The 19,953-nt window shown below is 38.2% G+C and overlaps 1 protein-coding gene across 2 annotated transcripts; it reads left to right on the forward strand.

The window, feature by feature from the left end:
• The first annotated feature begins 31 nt into the window (after positions 1–31).
• Positions 32–19,881, forward strand: atg2b (autophagy related 2B). Of its 2 annotated transcripts, none has more exons than XM_044143313.1 (43): positions 32–170; positions 817–1,214; positions 1,947–2,109; positions 2,222–2,374; positions 2,460–2,562; positions 3,104–3,263; positions 3,363–3,542; positions 3,652–3,748; positions 3,831–3,995; positions 4,295–4,446; positions 5,268–5,376; positions 5,478–5,721; positions 6,398–6,560; positions 6,650–6,742; positions 6,848–7,036; positions 7,602–7,875; positions 7,951–8,059; positions 8,128–8,329; positions 9,618–9,760; positions 10,448–10,605; positions 11,229–11,404; positions 11,491–11,641; positions 11,723–11,925; positions 12,272–12,352; positions 12,451–12,557; positions 12,640–12,732; positions 12,804–12,874; positions 13,264–13,340; positions 13,416–13,586; positions 13,670–13,802; positions 14,237–14,436; positions 14,519–14,748; positions 14,839–14,956; positions 15,511–15,702; positions 15,776–15,877; positions 15,960–16,038; positions 16,128–16,338; positions 16,421–16,490; positions 16,571–16,653; positions 16,760–16,881; positions 17,040–17,194; positions 18,097–18,246; positions 18,772–19,881. In XM_044143313.1, the coding sequence occupies exons 2-43, from the start codon at positions 1,053–1,055 to the stop codon at positions 19,000–19,002; spliced, it is 6,225 nt and encodes a 2,074-aa protein (XP_043999248.1). In that variant the 5' UTR covers positions 32–170; positions 817–1,052; the 3' UTR covers positions 19,003–19,881. The 2 variants fall into 2 exon arrangements, with proteins under 2 accessions (XP_043999248.1, XP_043999249.1); XM_044143314.1 differs by lacking the exon at positions 32–170 and adding an exon at positions 176–192.
• The last annotated feature ends 72 nt before the right edge of the window (positions 19,882–19,953 follow it).

Below are 19,953 nucleotides of genomic sequence, written 5' to 3' on the forward strand. Positions count from 1 at the left end.
ATAACAGTGCTTAACCCAGAATTTATGGACAATGCAATCCTGTCATTCACTCTGCAGCAAGAAAACATCATTTTTTGAGTTTGATTTTTCTATTTACGAGGAGGTTTCGAATGCAGCATTGCCCATTGGTGCGAAGTCATGAAAGTGTTTGTAAACAACTCAATCGGAAGGTAACTTACGTGCTGCTTTAATGTAATCATTCTTAGCTTATTAAATGCTTATCCTTTAGCATGTGTAATTATTATACCTGTATTGTGTATATATGTAGTTATGAATTTAACGTTAAAATGTTGATAAAAGAAGAAATGTTTGGTTTTATCTTAGCTAGCTTGCTAACTAGCTCAATGCTACAATCTTAGCTTGACGTTAGCAACCGGCCGGCTATGAAGGCTGTGAATGCTGCAGTTTCAGTGTATCCACGATGCTAATAGGTTGCTAAACATCAGCTAACTTAATGACTTGCCTTTGTCTAACCTGTGGTCAAAGCACATGTCCGGTCGGTCAATGACAGCTGTGTTTTTGTGGACAAAGCTAAGGCCCGACAGAGATTTTTATTTTTATTTCTGTGACGCTCACGGCTATTTCGCAAGCAGATATGAGTTTGAGAAAAGGAGACTACTTGTACTCACAACGTTAAAATACTTTACGCTTATTTAGATATGTCCTTTCACTTTTGATCTGGAGCAGTTTAGTAAATGTACAAAGTATAAACAGACAAAACTTCTTGTTATCTTTTTTTTAATTTGTGTCAAGTCACATGTTTTGGTTTCCAATTACAAATGGAGGGGGGATGTCTTCTGTGTATCCTTTCTGTAGATGCAGCAAACTGGAATCGGATCAATTCCCACATAGTGTCAACACATCCTCCAGCGTGTCCCTGATATTGGGATATGAAGGATGTTTGAGCTCACATTTGTTCAGTACCTTACAGTCAAAAGGATGACACAACTGTAGCATCATCCTTCACAGCTGTCTGAATAACCTCGACTTAGCAGCTCCACAGTCTCACAGCTACTTTTGTTACCACCGCACTGTTCAACCAACAAGTTAAGATGCCCTGGCCATTTTCAGAGTCCATCAAAAAGCGGGCCTGCAGGTACCTCCTTCATCGGTACCTGGGGAATTTTCTGCAGGAGAAATTAAGCTTGGATCAGCTCAGCCTTGATCTTTATCAAGGCACCGGGTCCCTTGCACAAGTACCATTGGATAAATGGGTATGTGTTTTGTTAAATTTACAATTTTAAGAGCATTCATTTTGTTGAATTATGGAACCCAAGTGTTACATTGTGTAATGAGTTCATACTGACTGAGATGCAATGTTTACATACAAAGTAGCTGAGGTAAATCGGTTCAAACTTTTTAAATCACAGAATATTTGCATTATTTTTCACTAATCTACAAGAAATATTGGTCATATGAAACATAAACAATTTTATAAATGTGATTAAAAACATCAAAATTTTTATTTTATTACCAAAATGTTTAGTTTGTTGCTGGTGTGTAAATATGGGGGTTTGTGTCCTGAGGGCAAAATAACTCAAATGGTGGTGTAATAATTTTACAGTTATGTAAAGTAAATAAGATGCACCAATGAGTCAGGTGGAGATCAAAACAGATGTTTCTTAAATAGCTTTGATTGGTTATTTGCAGGGCAGATAATAAGATATATATGGTTTTGTGTATACCAAAATGAGTCAAAACTATAAACAGACACTTTTTTTGATCTATAAATGCATCAGTCAAAAGAATGTTCCTTTCTATAGTTAATAAAACTGGTAAAAATGGGTTGGAATCAATGTTGATATTTATATTATATGTAGTAAATCTTCTCTTTACTGTGTTATAGTAATTATAAAAAAAGTGGAAATAGCAAAGAAAACTGAAAATTGATCTCTGCCAGCATGTCTTCTACTGTAACTAAAAATGCCCCCTGTCTTGTCCTGTAGTCTCTCAATGAGCTCCTAGAGACGGCGGATGCTCCCTTCGAGGTAATCGCAGGGTTCATCCAGACGATATCTCTGACTGTTCCGTGGGCAGCGCTGCTACAGGAAAACTGTGCCCTGGAGGTCAAGGGTTTGGAGATGGTGCTAAGACCAAGACCGAGAGCAGGTAAGGAGATGCTAGTTTGTGTCTGCCTTTGCCATGTGCCTGAAATAGGAAGGGGCTTAAGTTAAGTAAACATGCCATATTTAAACATGTAAAAATATTGTTGTTCCTCCAGCTTCTGGCACTGAGCCCATGTACTGGTCCAGTTTCATGACAAGCAGTATGCAGCTCGCCAAGGAATGCCTGAGCCAAAAACTCACTGATGATATGGGAGAAAGCTTTCAGCCTTTTGAAGGATTGGAGAAGTTTGCAGAGACAATAGAAACAGGTATGTTATATCTCCACTCTTTATCAGCAAGTTTTGTAAAAAATACAAAAACAGTGACGTAATTTTTTGCTCTGTTTTAATGCAGTTTTGAGACGAGTCAAAGTGACGTTTTTGGATACCGTTCTCCGAGTTGAACACATTCCAGAAAATTCTAAAACTGGAATTGCACTTGAACTTCGAATCAGGAAGTAAGTAACTGGATAAATGACACACAATGATATTTCCTAAGTCTTCTACAGTACATCACATTACAACCATAAACTTTTAATTTTATGAACTGGGTTTATTTCACACAATAGACCAACACTATGTAGTGTATCATTAGAAGGAAAATCATACATTGTCTTTAAAGGCTTGTATGAATAAAAGTGCAAAAATGCAGTTGTATTCACCACCAAACGTCATTCTTTGTAAAAAGTATTTTACATGTAATCTTTTGCCTATTCTTCTTTGCCAAAATGTCTTAACAACAATTTTCAAGCCACAGGTTCTGGATTAAATTTCTATTTGGACTTTGAGTCATTTTTACTGGTGAATACTTTTAATATCTTCTTCCACCATTTTTCTGTGCTTAGCTGGGTTCAAAAATCTCAATTATGCTTAATGTCAGATATGTTGGTTTATCATATAAAATCCAATATAACCCAGCTTGGGGTTGTAACAACACAATTGTTCAAGGAAAATGAATAAATATGAAAATGAATATGAATATTTTGTACATTTGTGCAGGATTGTGTATTGTGATGAAACGGGGGAAGAGAGTCCAAGTGTAAATGTGCATCAGCCAACCACATTCGCACATAAAAACATGCAGATGGAAGGAATCACTGTATTCTGGGACGAGTTCTCAGTCGTGTCTCGCGATTGCAGATCCTCACCCACCCCTCCGGTTGGTGCCTCCAGTATTTCAGCTCCCAGAAAGTTACAGTTCAGCACCATTATTTTGTTTTTGTTTTTGTTTTTAACACAGAATTCTCTTATTTTACAGGAAACTGAGCCAAAGCTCTCCCCCAGCTGGAATCCCAAAATTATATGTGAGCCCCATCCACAGTTTACAGAGCCGCTGTCCTCCATAACCCCCTTTGAGACTGTGCAGGTTGGAAGCCTCAGTGGTAAAATTGAGCTGTCCCTCACTCTCAAAAACAACCTAGCTCTGCCTGGTGCAAAGGTAAATTAGTAAAAATCTGTATTATAAATAAATTATTGATATTTATTCTGTAATTTTTTAATTGGAGTAATACTAATACTTCTGTTATTCTGGTGGTATTTCTTCTCAGTTGGATGTTGTTGGACACATTGATAAACTCCTTATTATGCTCTCCCCACGCCAAGTTCATCTACTCCTGGATTTATTTGGAGCTTTTTCTGGAGGAGGTGAGAATGTAGATGATAAATGGCTGAAACAATCTTCACGAAAATGAGCTATGTCCTGATATTTCCTGATCTTAACATTAAGGTGCACAAGAATGGAATAAGGACAGAAAAAATCGTCCCATGCAACAAGAGGATGAGTATCGTCTCCATTTGGAGCTGAACCGATGTCTGAAGAAAGACACCACTGTTCCAGGAACAGACCCAGACCTTTTCGACAGCCAGACTACCAGAACTGTATCGAGTCGAGGTTGGAGCAAAATGTCATCTCATTGATATTCTATAATTGCTCTATATGTGGCAATAACATACAGCTCAAACAGTATGATCCACCTCATCCATTTCAGATATCATATTTTGTTTCGAAATGGAAACACCAGTGTGTACTTTGGATCCTAGAAGTGTGGTTCTAGGTTTTGGTCAAAAAAAGCTCACACTAATAATTGAAAACTTTTCATTAAGTTATGTTGCACTTTTGAATATAAATGAGTCTGAAACAGATTGAAACAACATTGTGTTTAATAAAACCTGTTTTGCTTCTTGCTGTAGATGATGTGTTCTTCTCCATGGCTGACATGGACATGTCTCACAGCTTATCTTCCCTCCCTCCTCTCGGAGAACCACCTACTGTTGACTTGGACTTGTCTCTCAACAGCAACTACTCTGCCTCACCTGGAGAGTCTCCATCTGGAAATGCAGCAGTGAGTCCCACACACCAATCAAACTTTGATCTTCTTGTTTAGTGTTTTTGAACACATGGAACTTGGTGTAATTTGAGGTTTATTTAATGGTCAGCATGATCCTCAGGGTTCCTATGCGGTCTATTTGGGGCGGGGGAGTATTTCTGGTCATTATTTCTGTTCCCATCCAGTCCATTCATCTGTTTTGCTGTCTATTTATCTATTTGTCCATGCATTCATCTGTTGGTCCATCCATTTGTCCACCTATCAATCCATTGAAATTATCCTTATATTTGTTTCTATATGGAATTGGTTTGCTAATTACCAGGTTACTGGTTTAACTTGAAAGACCAGCTTTTAAGACAACTTCTCTTTAAATGCAATCTTAAAGGAGAAATTAAAATAAGTAATAAATCCCCTGTTAGATTTATTTTCAAAAATTGTCATAAACTAAACAGTGAATTTCCTTAAGGATTGCAGGATTTCATGGATTAAAAATGTCTGTTTCTCAATTAGCAATATGTTGATCTTTATATTTGCACCGCAAAATCACTTTTGCAGTGGAAATATATTTCAGTGCAATCAAAAAAAAAAAAAAAAAAAGTCAAGTTAACGGTTCTGTTTACATTACAACCTCTTCTCCAGCTCATAAAGTGTCTGTTATGCCATGTTGTTTGTCTGGTTGACTTTTAAAATCTACTTTGAAATGTTGTTTCTCAATAAATTACAGATTTTTTTTTTGTCAAGAACTACCTGGATTCTGAATTGAATCACAGAAGTCCACTTTAAGATTGTTGCATTAGAATGTTATTTTCAGCATGGATTTCTGCCTGTTGATTCAGGCTCTGTGGGATGACTACATGGATGTACCGCGACGAGAAAAACGAACGAGTGAATCCTCTGCCCAGTCGCGGGATTCACAGCTCCCTCAGAAACTACCGAGACAAACCTGTAAGCATGCTTTAAAAAATTATACGCAGCCATTTTTCTTCTTTGCTTTATCTGAAAAAGCAAGATAAAGATAAAACAATAAAAATTGTTTCCATTTTCAGCCCATTTGTCTAAAACACATGGGGATGAATCAAGACCAGAGCTGGTGCTAAAGCTGTCGCTGAGTGGCTTTGCGGTTTCTGTCCTCCACATTGACCCGCTGCCACCGCCACATGCCGCCCCCAGCCCAGTTGGAGCCCTGGCTGGGCATTTTTTCAGCGCACAAGGCCTGGGCCAGCTTTCTCCAGATGCTTTCCTTCGGTCTCGATCAATGTTTGATCAGGCTTGTCCCCATGATCATCTAAGGTAAACACTGTCTATAGTTAATTGTAATGGTCTAAAGTGCCTTTTTTAGCTAGATCAGGGGTGTCCAAACCTTTTTTTCATGTGGGCCAAAATATGTCTGGATTGTTTTACCTACCATAATCAACATTAAACTAAGAATTAACTGTTTTAATTAAACAGAAAGTAATCAGATTACTTTTTGGAAGAAACTAAAACATAAATCCAAAACTTCAAAAGGTTTTGTGGATGTTTTTCATGTTGAATGAAAGTCATCGAATTTGCTTTTTGGAGTTCGAATAAAGAAAACGAATTTTTTTTTGGTCTATTTTCCGCAGTAAAAACAGGATGTAGGTCAGACTTTATTTGAAAACACTTGTTTCATTTAGCCAAGTTTTAATACAACAGTTAAAAGCAGATTTGGCATACTGTAGAGCATTAGTCAATGAGTAGATGAGGTTCTAGTTACCATGACAACTATAGGAAACCAAAAATTATAATTTTGTGTTGCATCTAAGATCTTTGTAAGTAGATTTTAATTTAAAAGTTGTGGTTTTTTCTTTATTTAATTCTTCTTGAATTGTGGTCAGCATGGCCGCACAAAATCAGTGCAGGAGCTGCAAATGGTTCCAGGGCCTCACTTTGAACACCCTTGTACTAGATCAATGACTGTGTACATAACATGAACCAATGTTTGCAGGTTTGCTGGCCAGGGTTTGAAGATAAACTACGAGCACTGTCAGGGATCAAACCTGCGGACTTTCAGGACTGACATCTCCCTGAGCCAGATGGAGTTTGCCGAATGTCTGTTTCCTTCTGAGCCTCCTGTTGGTGGAAACCACAGAGGAATCCAGTACACTGAGGTCAGTATTAAGTTTGAACACTGCCTATATAGGACAGACAAAGCTTCAGTTTGGAAGAAATTTTCAATTTTGTTTCTGTCACACCTCAGCTCTTAACATTTGAGACCCCAGTCAGTGATGAAGCATCCCTTTCCACCTGCCTTCACTTGCTGTACAAACTGGCTGAGCGCAGAGGCCCTCAGGTGTTCACCTTTAATTATAATTAAATTAACAAATTAAATCCCACTTTTATTATGCAATACCTTTTGTGCATGCCACACTAGCTCGCTGTTTGCTGTTTTGTTCAGGCAGGCCAGGTTCGTCTCAGCACAATACCAAGGAAAGCTGAGATCCGGGTGGAACTGGGTCCTGTGCGCTCCGAGCTGGACATCAGCATCGTCGATCGTCTCAACTCTCTGCTGCAGCCTCAGAAATTAGCAACCACAGAGATGATGGCCTCCCACTTGTACACATCTTACAACAAACACATCAGTTTGGTAAGTTGTAGATGTTTTTTTGAATTAACCGGTTTGCTGTTCATAAAAAAGTAACTATGAAATTGTTTTGTATTAACATTTAAAGATCATACCATTATATCAGCCTTCTTACACATTTTCAGTACATACCTTCCCAGATTTTCAGTGATACAATCCCTTTCTTTTTAGTTTGATATTTGTATTGTGATCAAGTTCGAAACATAAAACGTTCAAAAAGCAGGAAGGAAAAAATGGCTGTGTATAATTATTCAAAGCATGCTTACTGGGAGGACATGGAAAGTCTTCACCAGAAGTGAGTAAAGAAAAGAAAAGTAGAGAAAGAATTGTATGAATGATGGACTAAATGGATGATGGAATAACAGAGGAAAGTAAAGGGAGGAAGAAAACAGTAGGACACACAGATGAAAGGAAGTATGTGAAACTTTTAGAAACATGGATGGATTGAGGGGAGGAATGCGCTTTTAAAGATGGAAGAATAGGATTAAAGAAAGGGATGCTATTGTATACATTTGTTGCATTATTATTATGTATTTTCTGAAGCATGGATTTCTTGGATCGTTTTCAGCACAAAGCCTTTGCAGAGGTTTTCCTGGACGACACCCACACTCCCTCCAACTGTCACATATCACTGACAGTGAATGCTCCAGTTCTCGGCCTCTCTGTGCGCTTCCCCATCCCCGACCTGCGTTCAGATCAGGAGAGAGGCCCCTGGTTCAAGAAGTCCCTGCAGAAAGAAGTTCTGCTTATGGAGCTGGAAGACCTGGAGATGAAAACAGAATTCATGGGCGGAAGCTCACCCAACCAAACCAAAATGGAGCTCACCTTCAAGGAACTTACTGGTTCGTCTTTTGTCAGACAGAAAGAAAATGTGATTATGAAACGGCCACTGACTTGGTGTTGTTGTCATGGTGCAGGAAAGTTCCAGGAGGAACCAGATCAACCCGCTGCCCGTTTCCTCAGGGTTTCCCACAACATGGAAGGAGACATGATGACATCTGAAAGTGTAAAGTTTGACTGGCCGAGGTGCGTTCACGCGAACCGGCGAGTTCATTGAACTCCGATTTGTAGTGACAGATAATTCCTTTGAGCAGGGTCGTCCTGAAGATGAATCCTACCACGGTCCATTCAATACTGGAGCGTGTGACGGCTGAAGATGATGAAGGGGCTGAGGATCATTCACTTGAGGAAGAGGAGGAGGAAGGAGCTGCTCATTCTTTGAAGGACGTGTGTGACTTTGGGAAACCAGAGCCGTCGCCCTTTTCTTCACGCAAAGTTATGTATGAGACCGAGGAGGTGAGTCAGAAGTGAAGTGCAACAAATCATAATTCTTACATCATGTTTGGTTTCTTTAACAACACAGACTAAATTGTATTGTATATAGAATTTATGTGAAAAACCAACATGGCCTAGAGCAGAAGTGTTAATTTTTTATTTTTTATTTTGTATAATCTGATCCCTCTAATTACAATTTAGTGCAACACACTGTCTTCATAACCCACCTCTTTAATAAAAAGTCCTGTTTGCAGTTTTCATATGCCACAAATATGTGGACTAAAATGCTCTAGTCAGTAGAAAAACAACTACAGTCATAATGACTTTGAACACAGGGCAGTCTTGGAATGTTAGAATGGCCAAACCAAATGTATCCATTGACCTCCTTTGAATAATAATTACCATTCAACATGTAGGGTCGCCATGTTTCTAAAGTTTATTATTTGCTACAATGACTTTTGCTTGTCAAGTGTAATGTTTGCACTGTAAAAATTTTAGAATATGGCACACTTTTAAAATTATAATATTTTTTACCCATAGCATAGCAGGAAATTAGAATAGTCCGCTGAGTGCTAGATTCTATTTATAAAATATTTTGTAATAATTGATGAGAGGGAAGAGGGTGAAGTTATAGAATTTAATTTTTTCTAAAAGTCTTCCCCATCACCACTAGGGGTCATGTCAATCTCGTACAAGAATCATGTAAAAGTTTTTCTCCTCTTGAGGAAAACATTTAATGTACTAAAGATTTTAAGAAAAAACAAGCTGAGTTAAATGTAAAAAATCGCAGTTATTTGTAGAACATCTGGAACCGTCTTCCTGTCTGCCTCACCAACAGGAATAGGAAGTCTTCTGTTTTTTCTGTTTGTAATCTGAGTTTTTTATTGTACATAACTAAAGGCCAAATCTGGATTTAAATTTTTAATATATATAAACATGGTAAAGCTATATTTAAGGTATCTCACTTTAGAAGCTGCATGTATGTTTTAATGTGCAAATATTATGTCAGAACAGAATATCTGTGCTAGACCTTAAACACAATTTTTGTTTAACTTATAGTAAAAGCTACAAAAATCTACTTTTTTCACTCTGTTACGTGTTCCACGGATTTAATATTAACATATTAAATCCGTGGGGCAGATGTGGTTTATCCAGGTGCAGAAATTTGCATCCTGGAGCGAGGATATTCTCTGGTCAATATATTCACATGTTTGACTGATGAATTCTTACGCAAATGAGGAACATGTTTTGCAAATCTGATCTGTGGACAAAACAGGTGGTGACGAGATGAATGTTTCCCTGTTTACAGATGGTCATTCCTGGTGATGTTGGTGAAATGACGGAGTTCCAGGAAAAAACCATGAACAACTCTCGCTTCATCCTGGAGCTGTGTTTCCCTAATGTGCAGCTGGCGCTGCCCGGCAAGACTTTCTATGAAAAACTACACAACAGGTTCATCATTTATTAAAAATAAACACAACAACTTGACAGATGTTGTTATTAACTGGTAGTTAAAACATGTTAGCGCTGCCTCCATTCATGAGTTTTTCAACAAAGAACAAAATCTTAATCTCATCTGATCAAAGCATAAATTTCCAGTTAAAAATCACATGTGTTTACATGTGCTTGTTGAATAGACAAGGCCTTTTTTCCTGTATCTTTTATGAACAACTTGTTGGCATGTGTCTACTTGTTGGTGCAGTTAAGATAAAAATAACTTTTGGAGATCTTTTAATTCCCTTAACGTCCTCCTCACTGTGTATTATTTCAGTTCTCATCCACCTCAGTGGTTAAAATTAATGGGCCTTTGAGTCGCATCATATTTAAACCCCTGAGGAACAGAAAGTCATAAACTACTAATTAGAAGTTTCTAGAAACTGATCAACTTGAAACAATAAAAAACTTTCATTGTTTATTTATCAATTGATTATTAGGTGTAATGACTTTTGTTTTTGCAACTGAATTCATGTTCTCAGATTATGGGTTGATTTTTCATTGTAAAATTGCACCACTGCATTGAAAAATCAATCTGTCATAAAGCTTTTGCCGAGCTTCATCATGTGTACCAATAACTGTGGCCTGCACTGTGTGATCTGTGCACAGTTTCATAAAATAAAACATGCATTCTCCGTCTTCTAGGATAAGCAATGACCTTCTGCTGTGGGAGCCCACGGCCCCGTCCCCAGTGGAAACCATAGAAATCATGCCGTATGGAGTTGGACTCTCTGTTGCCAGCCAGCTGATTAACACTTACTCCAAAGACAGTTTCAGCCAGTTTCGCTCTACTGGCCCTGAGGGTAAGAATAAATTACCCGTCTCATATTCAGAGGTCTTCTAGGTACTTGACATCCTTCGAAATGCTTGAATTTTATTTAGGTGTTTTCAAGGTTTAGAAATTTCTTCATTTCTGTACAAAGTCCTTTAGAGTTATTGATATTCAAACTGCAGTTTTGTAATAAAGTGCAATCTAATGTTTGATTAAAAGCCTAAATTTGGAAAATGTTACAGTTGAAACCAGATATTTTCATGCAGCTTGTAAAAAGGCAAATAACAAAATGAGTTATTAATCTATTTAACTGAAATAAAGGTTGCCTTATATAAATATTTTTACGTTAAATAATGTTATTAAAATGATGGGATTTTTTTTTCTTAATTAGTATTTTATTATTGGAACAGTCAGGTTTATGGGATGTGTGTCAGAGACTTTTCAAAACATAAAATTTTGTTTTACTTTACTTTGCCTTGCCCCTTCTGTAGAATATAGAAAACCATCACAAAACATTATTAATAACAGTAATAATACCATGTAATACTGATTTCAAACAGTCTTTTGTCGGTTAATTTCCTTTGTTTTGTATATGATTTTTCAGTATCTCATGATTTATGAAATCATGTCCAAACCATTTCTCCTTGTTTTCAGAGGAGACCAGTGGCTCAGAGGAGGAGAATATGCATTACTACTCTCCTGCCTCGGATCTGGGCTTCAGATCTCGAAAGAAGAAAAAGCCCAAAGCACACAGCAAAACCTCCCAGAGCCTCTTTTCCGTCATCCTCTCTGTTAATCACGGGTTAGTGGCGCTTCAGACAAACTCCAAGGTAAAATTTGCTAGGTATTGTCTTAAAATCAACCAGCTCTAAAAACATTTATATGTGCTTCATTAGTTTGTTTTATTTTTTTTCAGGAAGAAGATAAATCTTTACTAAAAAACAAACATGGGGAGTTCTGGATTGAGGTGAAAAATGCTGTTTTGTTCAGCGTCTCTCAGTATGAAGGCTTCAAGGACCAACACTACATTTGCTTTCACACCAGCAGCATTTGCATGTACCAGCAAGGTGCCACTTTATATAATTTCCTCTTATTACTAAGTTTACTGAGTATTACTGTAAAAATGTCATATTTATTAATCCACCCAGGACTCCTAGATGGAGGCATCAATGTCTTAGACATCAAGTTGCCGTGCAGGACACATCCCCACTGGCTGGAGCCGACCATCTACCAATCAGAGACTTTTTCAGAAAGGTCCTCGACCCCCTCAGAGGGTATCGGTCTGGAGGCCCGGAGCATGGTGTCGGTCGCTGTCAAAATCTCATCACAGAGCGCAGAACGCAACCTCAAGGTCAGACATTCAGATTGACACTCCTGAAGCCTCTGCCAGTGTGAACTATCGTACACTAAGGTTTTTAATCTTACTGTTAATCTGCATGCTCCCACTTACCTTAACTTGGTGATGTGACACCTGAATTTTCCCACTGTCCTATTTTTGTCCTACTCTAAACGCACTTAAATCATAAACCAGAACTGAAAACATGCTTTTAATGTGAAGTAATACAAGCACATATAATTAGCTAAGTACAGAAAGTGTTTAATTTAAATCAAAAATAGTCTTTATAAAGTTTCTTAACTTGTGAAATATTTAAGTAAAATATTTTCACTTCAGTGGCATTGTTTTTTTGCCCATGCAGGAGTTTCTGGTTGCTGTTGGAGTGAGAGGAGCCACACTGCAGCACAGAGTGGTGCCACCTAATCTGGGCTGGTATGATCAGGTAGAACAAACAAACAAACAAAAAATCACACACCATGTTCACAAATCTGTTAAGACAGGCAGACATTAAATGAAATAACTTATGTTTTTCTGACATAGATTGTTGACTTTCTGAATGTTTCGGCTGAGCCTGTGTTGGGTTATGCCCCTCCAATGTCTGTCACCACTCTACATTTACACCTTTGGAGTTGCTCATTAGACTACAGGTAAAGCAGATTTCACACTGACTGCTAATAAACATGTCTTTATTGATAAAGTATATTAACAGAACAATCTTTATCTTGTCAGACCTCTCTACCTGCCACTCAGGTCTTTGGCGTTTGTAGAAACATTTAGCATCTCCAGCAGCGTCTCCTTAGACAATTCATCTTCAACCTTAAGGTTTGGCTGCTTTCTTAGTTATTTGAGAAACATTTAAAAAAAAACAAGGTTTTAAAGCATTTTTCTTGCAGGATAATTTTGGATGAAGCTGCTCTGTTCCTCTCGGACAAGAATAATATGGTTTCTGTTAATCTTGCACGGGGTAAGTTGACTTGTTTTTGTCAACATTTAGGACTCCTTCCTCTTGAAATTTATGGAGTTGGATTTAGTTTGGCCTGGGGAAATTTGGAAAAAGAAAATTAGAGTACAAGATATCATTGCTATGTACATGTTCTATCCATCAACTTGTCCTTTCTCCATGAAGCCGTCTGCCCAAACATGGCCAAATAATATCCAAGCCATATTATTTGTCTGTCATATATTTCTTTGTCCATCATTAATTGCTGTTTTCATCCATTACTGGTTTTGTAGTTAAAGTCTGACCTCAGCAGATGTATTTGCAGTAATGTCTTAGTAAAGAATACATTCTTGTGTAAAAATATTGTGTGTTTCTTGCTTGCTGTTCTGATCATTGTTTCACTTATGTAACAGACTATGTTCAGGTTGTAGACATGGGGACACTAGAGCTGAGGATTACAGCTGTCAAACCTGGAGCAGATGGAAAATTGGTAAGATTATCAACTCTAAATAGGATTTTTCACTGAAAGGAGAAAGTCTGATCTTTGTTTTGTTTTTGTTTGTAGTCGGAGCCCAGATTTGAGCTGCGCTGCTCCAGTGATGTGATCCACATCAGAACGTGTTCGGACTCCTGCGCTGCCCTGATGAACCTCATCCAGTATGTGGCCAGCTATGGAGACCTGATGCCCCCGGAGGAATCGGAGACCAGGCGTAACAACACCACACAAAAAAACAAGGTGAGTTGCTGCTATACAAAAGCAAAATGTTTAAAACAAATATCAGCCTGAAACTAATGATTTTTTTTTTTTTTTTTTGACAGTCGGAGGTTCCCAGCCGACCAACATCTCAGATCCCACTGCTTGCTGAGAATGAGCTGCAGATTCTGCAGGACCTGATGAGTGAAGCTATGGAGGAGACGGACGGGCAGCAAGTGCCGTGCCCGCAACAAAATGGTTCAGACTTTTCTCAGTTAAAGAAAATTGATTGAGAATGTAGTGGTTTACTGTTAAATATCATTGTATAGAATTAAGTGATTAATTCACAGATTAACTAATAAGTATGTGGTATGATTTAAACTGGAAATGCTAATTAAGGCTTTTAATTGTAAGAAAATGGTGATAATGTTCATGTTCTTAGATTTTATTTGGTAAACCAAGAGAAAATAGTATTTCTGAAGTGGAAGCAGAATGAATTTGTTGTTTTAATGTGACAAAATGTAGAAAAGTTTAGAAATACTCTAATAGTATTTCTTTCCAGAAAAGGTCAAGACACCTATTTTGATAGATTTTCTGCACCAAAATGTGCAGAAACAACAACCTAAGGACTTTTTATTCCAGTTTGATTAGCAAAATGTAAGCTGTCTGCTTACATTTTTAACTATATATAGGTTCCTATGAGGAAGAGACTCATGACCACGACCCACCCCGCTCAGACCTGTTCCTCTTCCCTGATGAAAGTGGGAATTTAAGCCAAGATACAAGTCCCACATACCCCATTCTTCCCTCTCCGCTCATTACGCCTGCGCCCAACTTGGCCCAAGAGACGGATGACTTTTGCATTTTGGAAACTCCTGATTCCAGAGGAGAGGTAAAGAATTACTGACTCAAATGTTTACTTTTTTTGTATGTAAAACGTGTGTTGCTTCACTTTTAGGGTGTTTGTGTTACAGGATCAAGACCAGGAGCCTGTGGTAAAGCAGCTCACCTCGGATCCAGTGGAAATCAAAGACAATCACTTCAGTCAGCCTTTGGAAGGGATTGACTCCAGTCGTGGAGCCATGAATTTTCCCATCCCAGAGGTCCGCTACCTCATTAGGGAGATTTCTGTCATTTGGCATCTTTACGGAGGAAAAGACTTTGGGAGTTCAGCATGCATTGCTTCACCTGCTCGAAGCCGGGGGTGAGCCATTCTTGTTGGTTTCTCTTTAAATTTGTACAAAGGGTAGGAAGCATGCTCTCTAAGGATTTTGTTCCTCCCTGTGTGTTGTAGATCTACTCCTCATAGCTCCCCATCTCAAACTCCAGTCAGGCAAGTGAAGAGTTTGGGCCGTATTGGAGGAGGAAGAGGAAGAAATCCTGATGTCCTGATGGAGATACAACTCAGCAAGGTTGTTTATTATTATTATTATTATTGTTATTTTCATTAATGAACAAGTGTTTATTAGAGTGTTTGTGGTTGAGTTTCGACCTGTGAATACAGATGTTAGGTGCTGTTTATCTACTAAAAAGCACAGTGCATTTATTTTATATTTTCTGGATAAATAAATAAAAATATTTGTGGGAAAACAAAACATAAATTTTTTTAAAACTAGGGACTTGATTTGTAGGTATGTTCTGCATCATTCTAGCTTTGATGCATTTATTGTATTTATAATGGAGCATTAACCAACCTCTGTGATTCATAATTATTTATTGTGTGACTGGAGGCATTGTCCCATTGTGTGTGTGAGAGAGCAGTCGATATTACACAGCTCTGCAGTTAAACATTTCAAATCAAAGTCAAAATAATCAGAGTTGACATGTTTAACTTTCCGATGTTGATCACTAGCCAATCTTTCTGTGCATCCCACATTCATTATAATCATGTTGTTCTTTCTAAATGTTATGGTAATTCCTTCAGTATTTAACTTCTTCGTATTTAACTTCTCCATGCTGAAATCAGGTGAGATTTCAGCATGAGGTGTACCCACAGACCCCTGTAGCATCTCGTCCAGCGATGGACCAGCCAGTGTCCCGCCAGGTGTTTGCTGTGCAGGACTTGGAGATTCGGGACAGACTTGCTACCTCACAGATGAACAAGTTCCTATACTTGTACTCTAGCAAGGAAATGCCTCGAAAAGCCCATTCTAACATGGTGAGACTGGCAACACACTACGACCTTTGTGAGGTTTGTGAATTCCTGGAACTTCATGAGTACTTGTTCTTAGTTGACAGTTAAAGCTTTGCATACCTGTCCCGAGTCAGGCCAGGCGCCTCCTGAGTGCTCCTTGCGTGTTTCTCTAATGCCTCTTCGCCTCAATATTGATCAGGTATAACAATCAGATGCAGATGTTTTCAATGTTAAAAATGTTGAGCTTACTCGATAACCTATTAATTTTGGTTTTCTTAAAGGATGCGCTGTTCTTCTTGAAGGATTTCTTTAGTAGTCTTGCAAATGAAGTGGAGTTTTTCTCCCCTCCTGCTGAAGAAAGTAAGTCCAATAATCAATTAGCACTTTTACAGTTGTGCATTTTAACAGTTTCACAGCTCATGGCTATTTTCGACTTTTTCTTTCCACAGCTGTTTGTGTTACGACAAAGAAAGTCGCCGCCCCAGAGATCTCCTGCAGCTTCTCCAAACAGACTGCTGGCAGCCAGGACCCAGCCCCAATTATTTCAGTTCCTGCTCAGAGGCAGATCAGCATCAATAGTTTCTCAACGTCGGGCAGGGAGGAAGCAAATGATGGCGTAGCTTCTTCTTCTCCCTTTTCAGACCAACCGATCTTCTTCAGGTTAGTGAAAACTAAAAACACTTTAAGCCAGAAATAATTGGAATACAGAATGGTCGTGTTTAATCCTGTGTTCTCTTTTCAGAGAATTTCGATTCACTTGTGAGGTTCCAATTCGACTGGATTACCATGGGAAACATGTATCGATGGATCAGGTATGTGATCTGACACAAAAGTGCATAAATGATTTCTTAAAATGATTTTTATTAATAATTGGGTTAATATCTCGTTTCAGGGAACATTTGCAGGAATCATCTTTGGGCTGACACAGCTAAATTGTTCAGAACTAAAACTGCGGCAGCTCTGCTATAGACAGGGGTGTGTTACCTGATTAGCTTATGAGACAGTGATCCAATGCTGCATGTGTTGCCTTTGTGACCACGACCTATTTTTCAACCTAAACTTGCACTTCTTTGTGTTTCAGATTACTTGGTGTGGACAAGCTGTTTTCCTATGCAATAAATGAGTGGCTAAATGACATAAAGACCAATCAGCTTCAAGGAATACTAAGTGGTGTGGCGCCTATTCACACTCTGGTGAAACTGGGTTAGCGATAACTTTTTCCATGTGTTCCTCATACAACTACCCCCCACTGTCACCCTGGCATCTAATGTTCTTTTTTTTTTGCATGTTACCTCTGAGCCTGGGATAACTTGGGGATTTCTGTTCACATGAGGTCTAAGTGAACCTTTTGTTCTGTTCAGTTCATGGCCTAAGGGACCTGGTGTGGCTCCCTATTGAGCAGTACAGAAAGGACGGCCGGATAGTCCGGGGATTTCAGCGTGGCACGGCCTCCTTCGGGACCTCCACAGCCATGGCTGCTTTGGAGCTCACAAACAGGATGGTGCGGACCATCCAGGTAAAACTGGTTCTGAATACTTTCACTCTCGTAGAACATTTATTGTAATGTGAAAACTATAAAGCATTTTGTTCTGTAAATTGTTTTTCTACTGTGCTATATCAGCAACTCAAATATTAAATGTTCAGCTTTTTCAGAAAACAGTTGACACGTCTGTTTTCTTTTAGCACTTTTGAAAATGTATTTGTTGTTCCAAAACTATTTATAGATACAGAAGTGAATAGGATGAGTTTTCTAGTCATTCAAATGCGAGATGATTTTTGAAAATAATCCCCTAACTTTTAGCTTGAAGCAACATTTAGATTTCAAACAGGACACATCACATTGAGTTGTTATTAAATGCTTCAGCATTGTAGCATCGTCAAACTTTAGATGTCATTATGTTTTTGAGCAAAAACTGAATTTTACCCTATATAAAGATGATGACATCATCCACTTCAGTGTTCAGCTGAGCCATTAGATTCTACGATTTTTCCAGCATATAATTCCTCCTCTGATAAGTTTACCTAAACATCATAAAACTGTGCAAGGGGTCACGTTGAACGATTTATTTAGATTTCAACTTAATTTCAGCAGTGCATTAGATTTTCTGGTTTCTGTTTTTCTGCAGCTATCTCTAATGCTGATCTGAGTCTTCAGCTCTTTAACTACTTAAACCAGATCAGTTTCAGCATCTGCTGTAGTTTTTTGTTTCAGCTTCTGCTGTATTAGTCCTCAGTGCTAATACAGAACTAGTTTTTCTAACGTGTCTGCTCTTCTGTTATTTGCAATATAACAAATGTTTCTGCTTCAGTTCAACTTCAAAAACAGACCAGTTTCTGGTAAACGTCACAGCACTTGCATCTCATTTTTTGGAAGGAAAAACACATTTATTTTAATTTGCTCAAATTCTGTTTCTTTAGGCAGCAGCTGAGACAGCTTATGACATGGTTTCTCCAGTACCTGATGAAAGAGACACAAAGAGGGTAAAACGGTACTCTCATTATGGCCTTGCTCATCAGCCTGTGGACCTGAGAGAAGGTGTAGCCAAAGCTTACACTGTGGTGAAAGAGGTAAGCAAATAGCTCATCTTACCATTCCTCTTGAATGTATACTGTTAAAACTAAAGAAGTTTACATACACTTAAAAGAAGTACAAGTTTCACTTTTTCTACTTCACACATGATCAAAAAAAGAACATTTAAGCAAATTTTTGTGGGATGTATGTATATTTTTGAGCCTTTATGTATAATTTTTACCATGTGTGGATTAAAGTAGGCAAGTAATGTATTTAATTTAATTGTGATAAAGGGTAGGATTAAATAAGTGTTCATTTCTTCCTACTCCTTTTCAAACAGATATTTAGTGGTGAGCTAATTATTTTGTTCCTGATTATGTGTGTACATGTTTTCTCTTGCCCTGCTTGTTGTTTTTAAAAACCAGTTTGAAATAAATGAATAAATAAAAACAAAGAAAATTCACAAAAAATTACATCTTTCCATTCCACCCTGAAAGAACAGCATCAATAAGATGATATTCATGCTGGGTAATGAGGCATGTGAAATTCTGACGAGAACTGTATGCTGTCTCCTCCCACAGGGCATCACAGACACCGCTCTTACCCTTTATGACACGGCGACGCGGGAGCACGAGCAGCGTGGGATGACGGGAGCGGTCGGCGGAGTCCTCCGCCAGCTGCCACCAGCTGTAGTCAAGCCACTCATCATGGCCACTGAAGCCACGTCTAACGTCTTGGGTGGGATGAGGAACCAGATTCACCCTGATGCGCGTCAGGAGGAGTCACAGAAATGGAGGCACGAGGAGGAGTGATTCTTACTGCTATGAAACCATGACTGTAAAGGAGATGCAGGCAGTAACATTTTTTTGTGTTTGAGAAAGGTTGGCAGTGACTTCTGGTATAAATAAAAACAGTCTCATCCTGTGGCAGTGTGACCTGATGCCATCCGGCTAACGGTTCCCTCACAGTGCCTTCATGGTCATCAGCAGTGTGCACCGTATTGCTCAATAAATGGATTATATAAATTATAAATGTGCAAGCCACATATCATTTTGATCTGACATAAATTGTCAGATTAGAAAGCAGAATTGTGACAGGTCATCTCATTAGCTTCCTTTTCAAGCAGCTCTGTTTACAGATAGTGTTCTTATCCTACCACTACTACTTAGTGTCAGCAAAAACTAGAGTATGAGGTTTAATTTATTACATGTTATATGTTATTTACTGTAAATATTCCAACTTTGTAATCCATGCAAATTTAAGACAAGAACTGAAACCGAATGTGTCAAAGGTGTGTAAAGTTATTTAATAAGCACTTTTAAGTGACTTGAAGGATTACATGTCCAAATAAAAGAACAGGATAATAATCCAAACACAATGTACAGATGCACAGGTTAATTTTGAACTGTAAGGTGTGCTATTTTCACAAAAGCTGCTATTCAGAAAGTCACTTTTAAATATTTTGTTTTCTTTTAGTTGCAGCTTTTTACAAAAGTGATTTATCTACATCTCTCATGTCTTATCAACTGTTTTTATTTAAGCGAATGAATATGGATGTTGTGATCATTTGTGTCACACATTTTAGATTTGCATATTTTGTTGTTTATGTGGGAAGAATATTTTTTCTTGGGCATAAGTGTAATGTAATAATTGTATTAAATAGGTTAAAGGTAAATAAACTGTTCAGATCATGTGCATCATTTTTTATGGCACTATGGGCCATAACTGTTAGACTTGGTTAAGATTTTTAAAACATAAGCGCC

This window comes from Gambusia affinis, linkage group LG16 (assembly GCF_019740435.1).
Source record: "Gambusia affinis linkage group LG16, SWU_Gaff_1.0, whole genome shotgun sequence".
NCBI classification, from domain to species: domain Eukaryota; kingdom Metazoa; phylum Chordata; class Actinopteri; order Cyprinodontiformes; family Poeciliidae; genus Gambusia; species Gambusia affinis.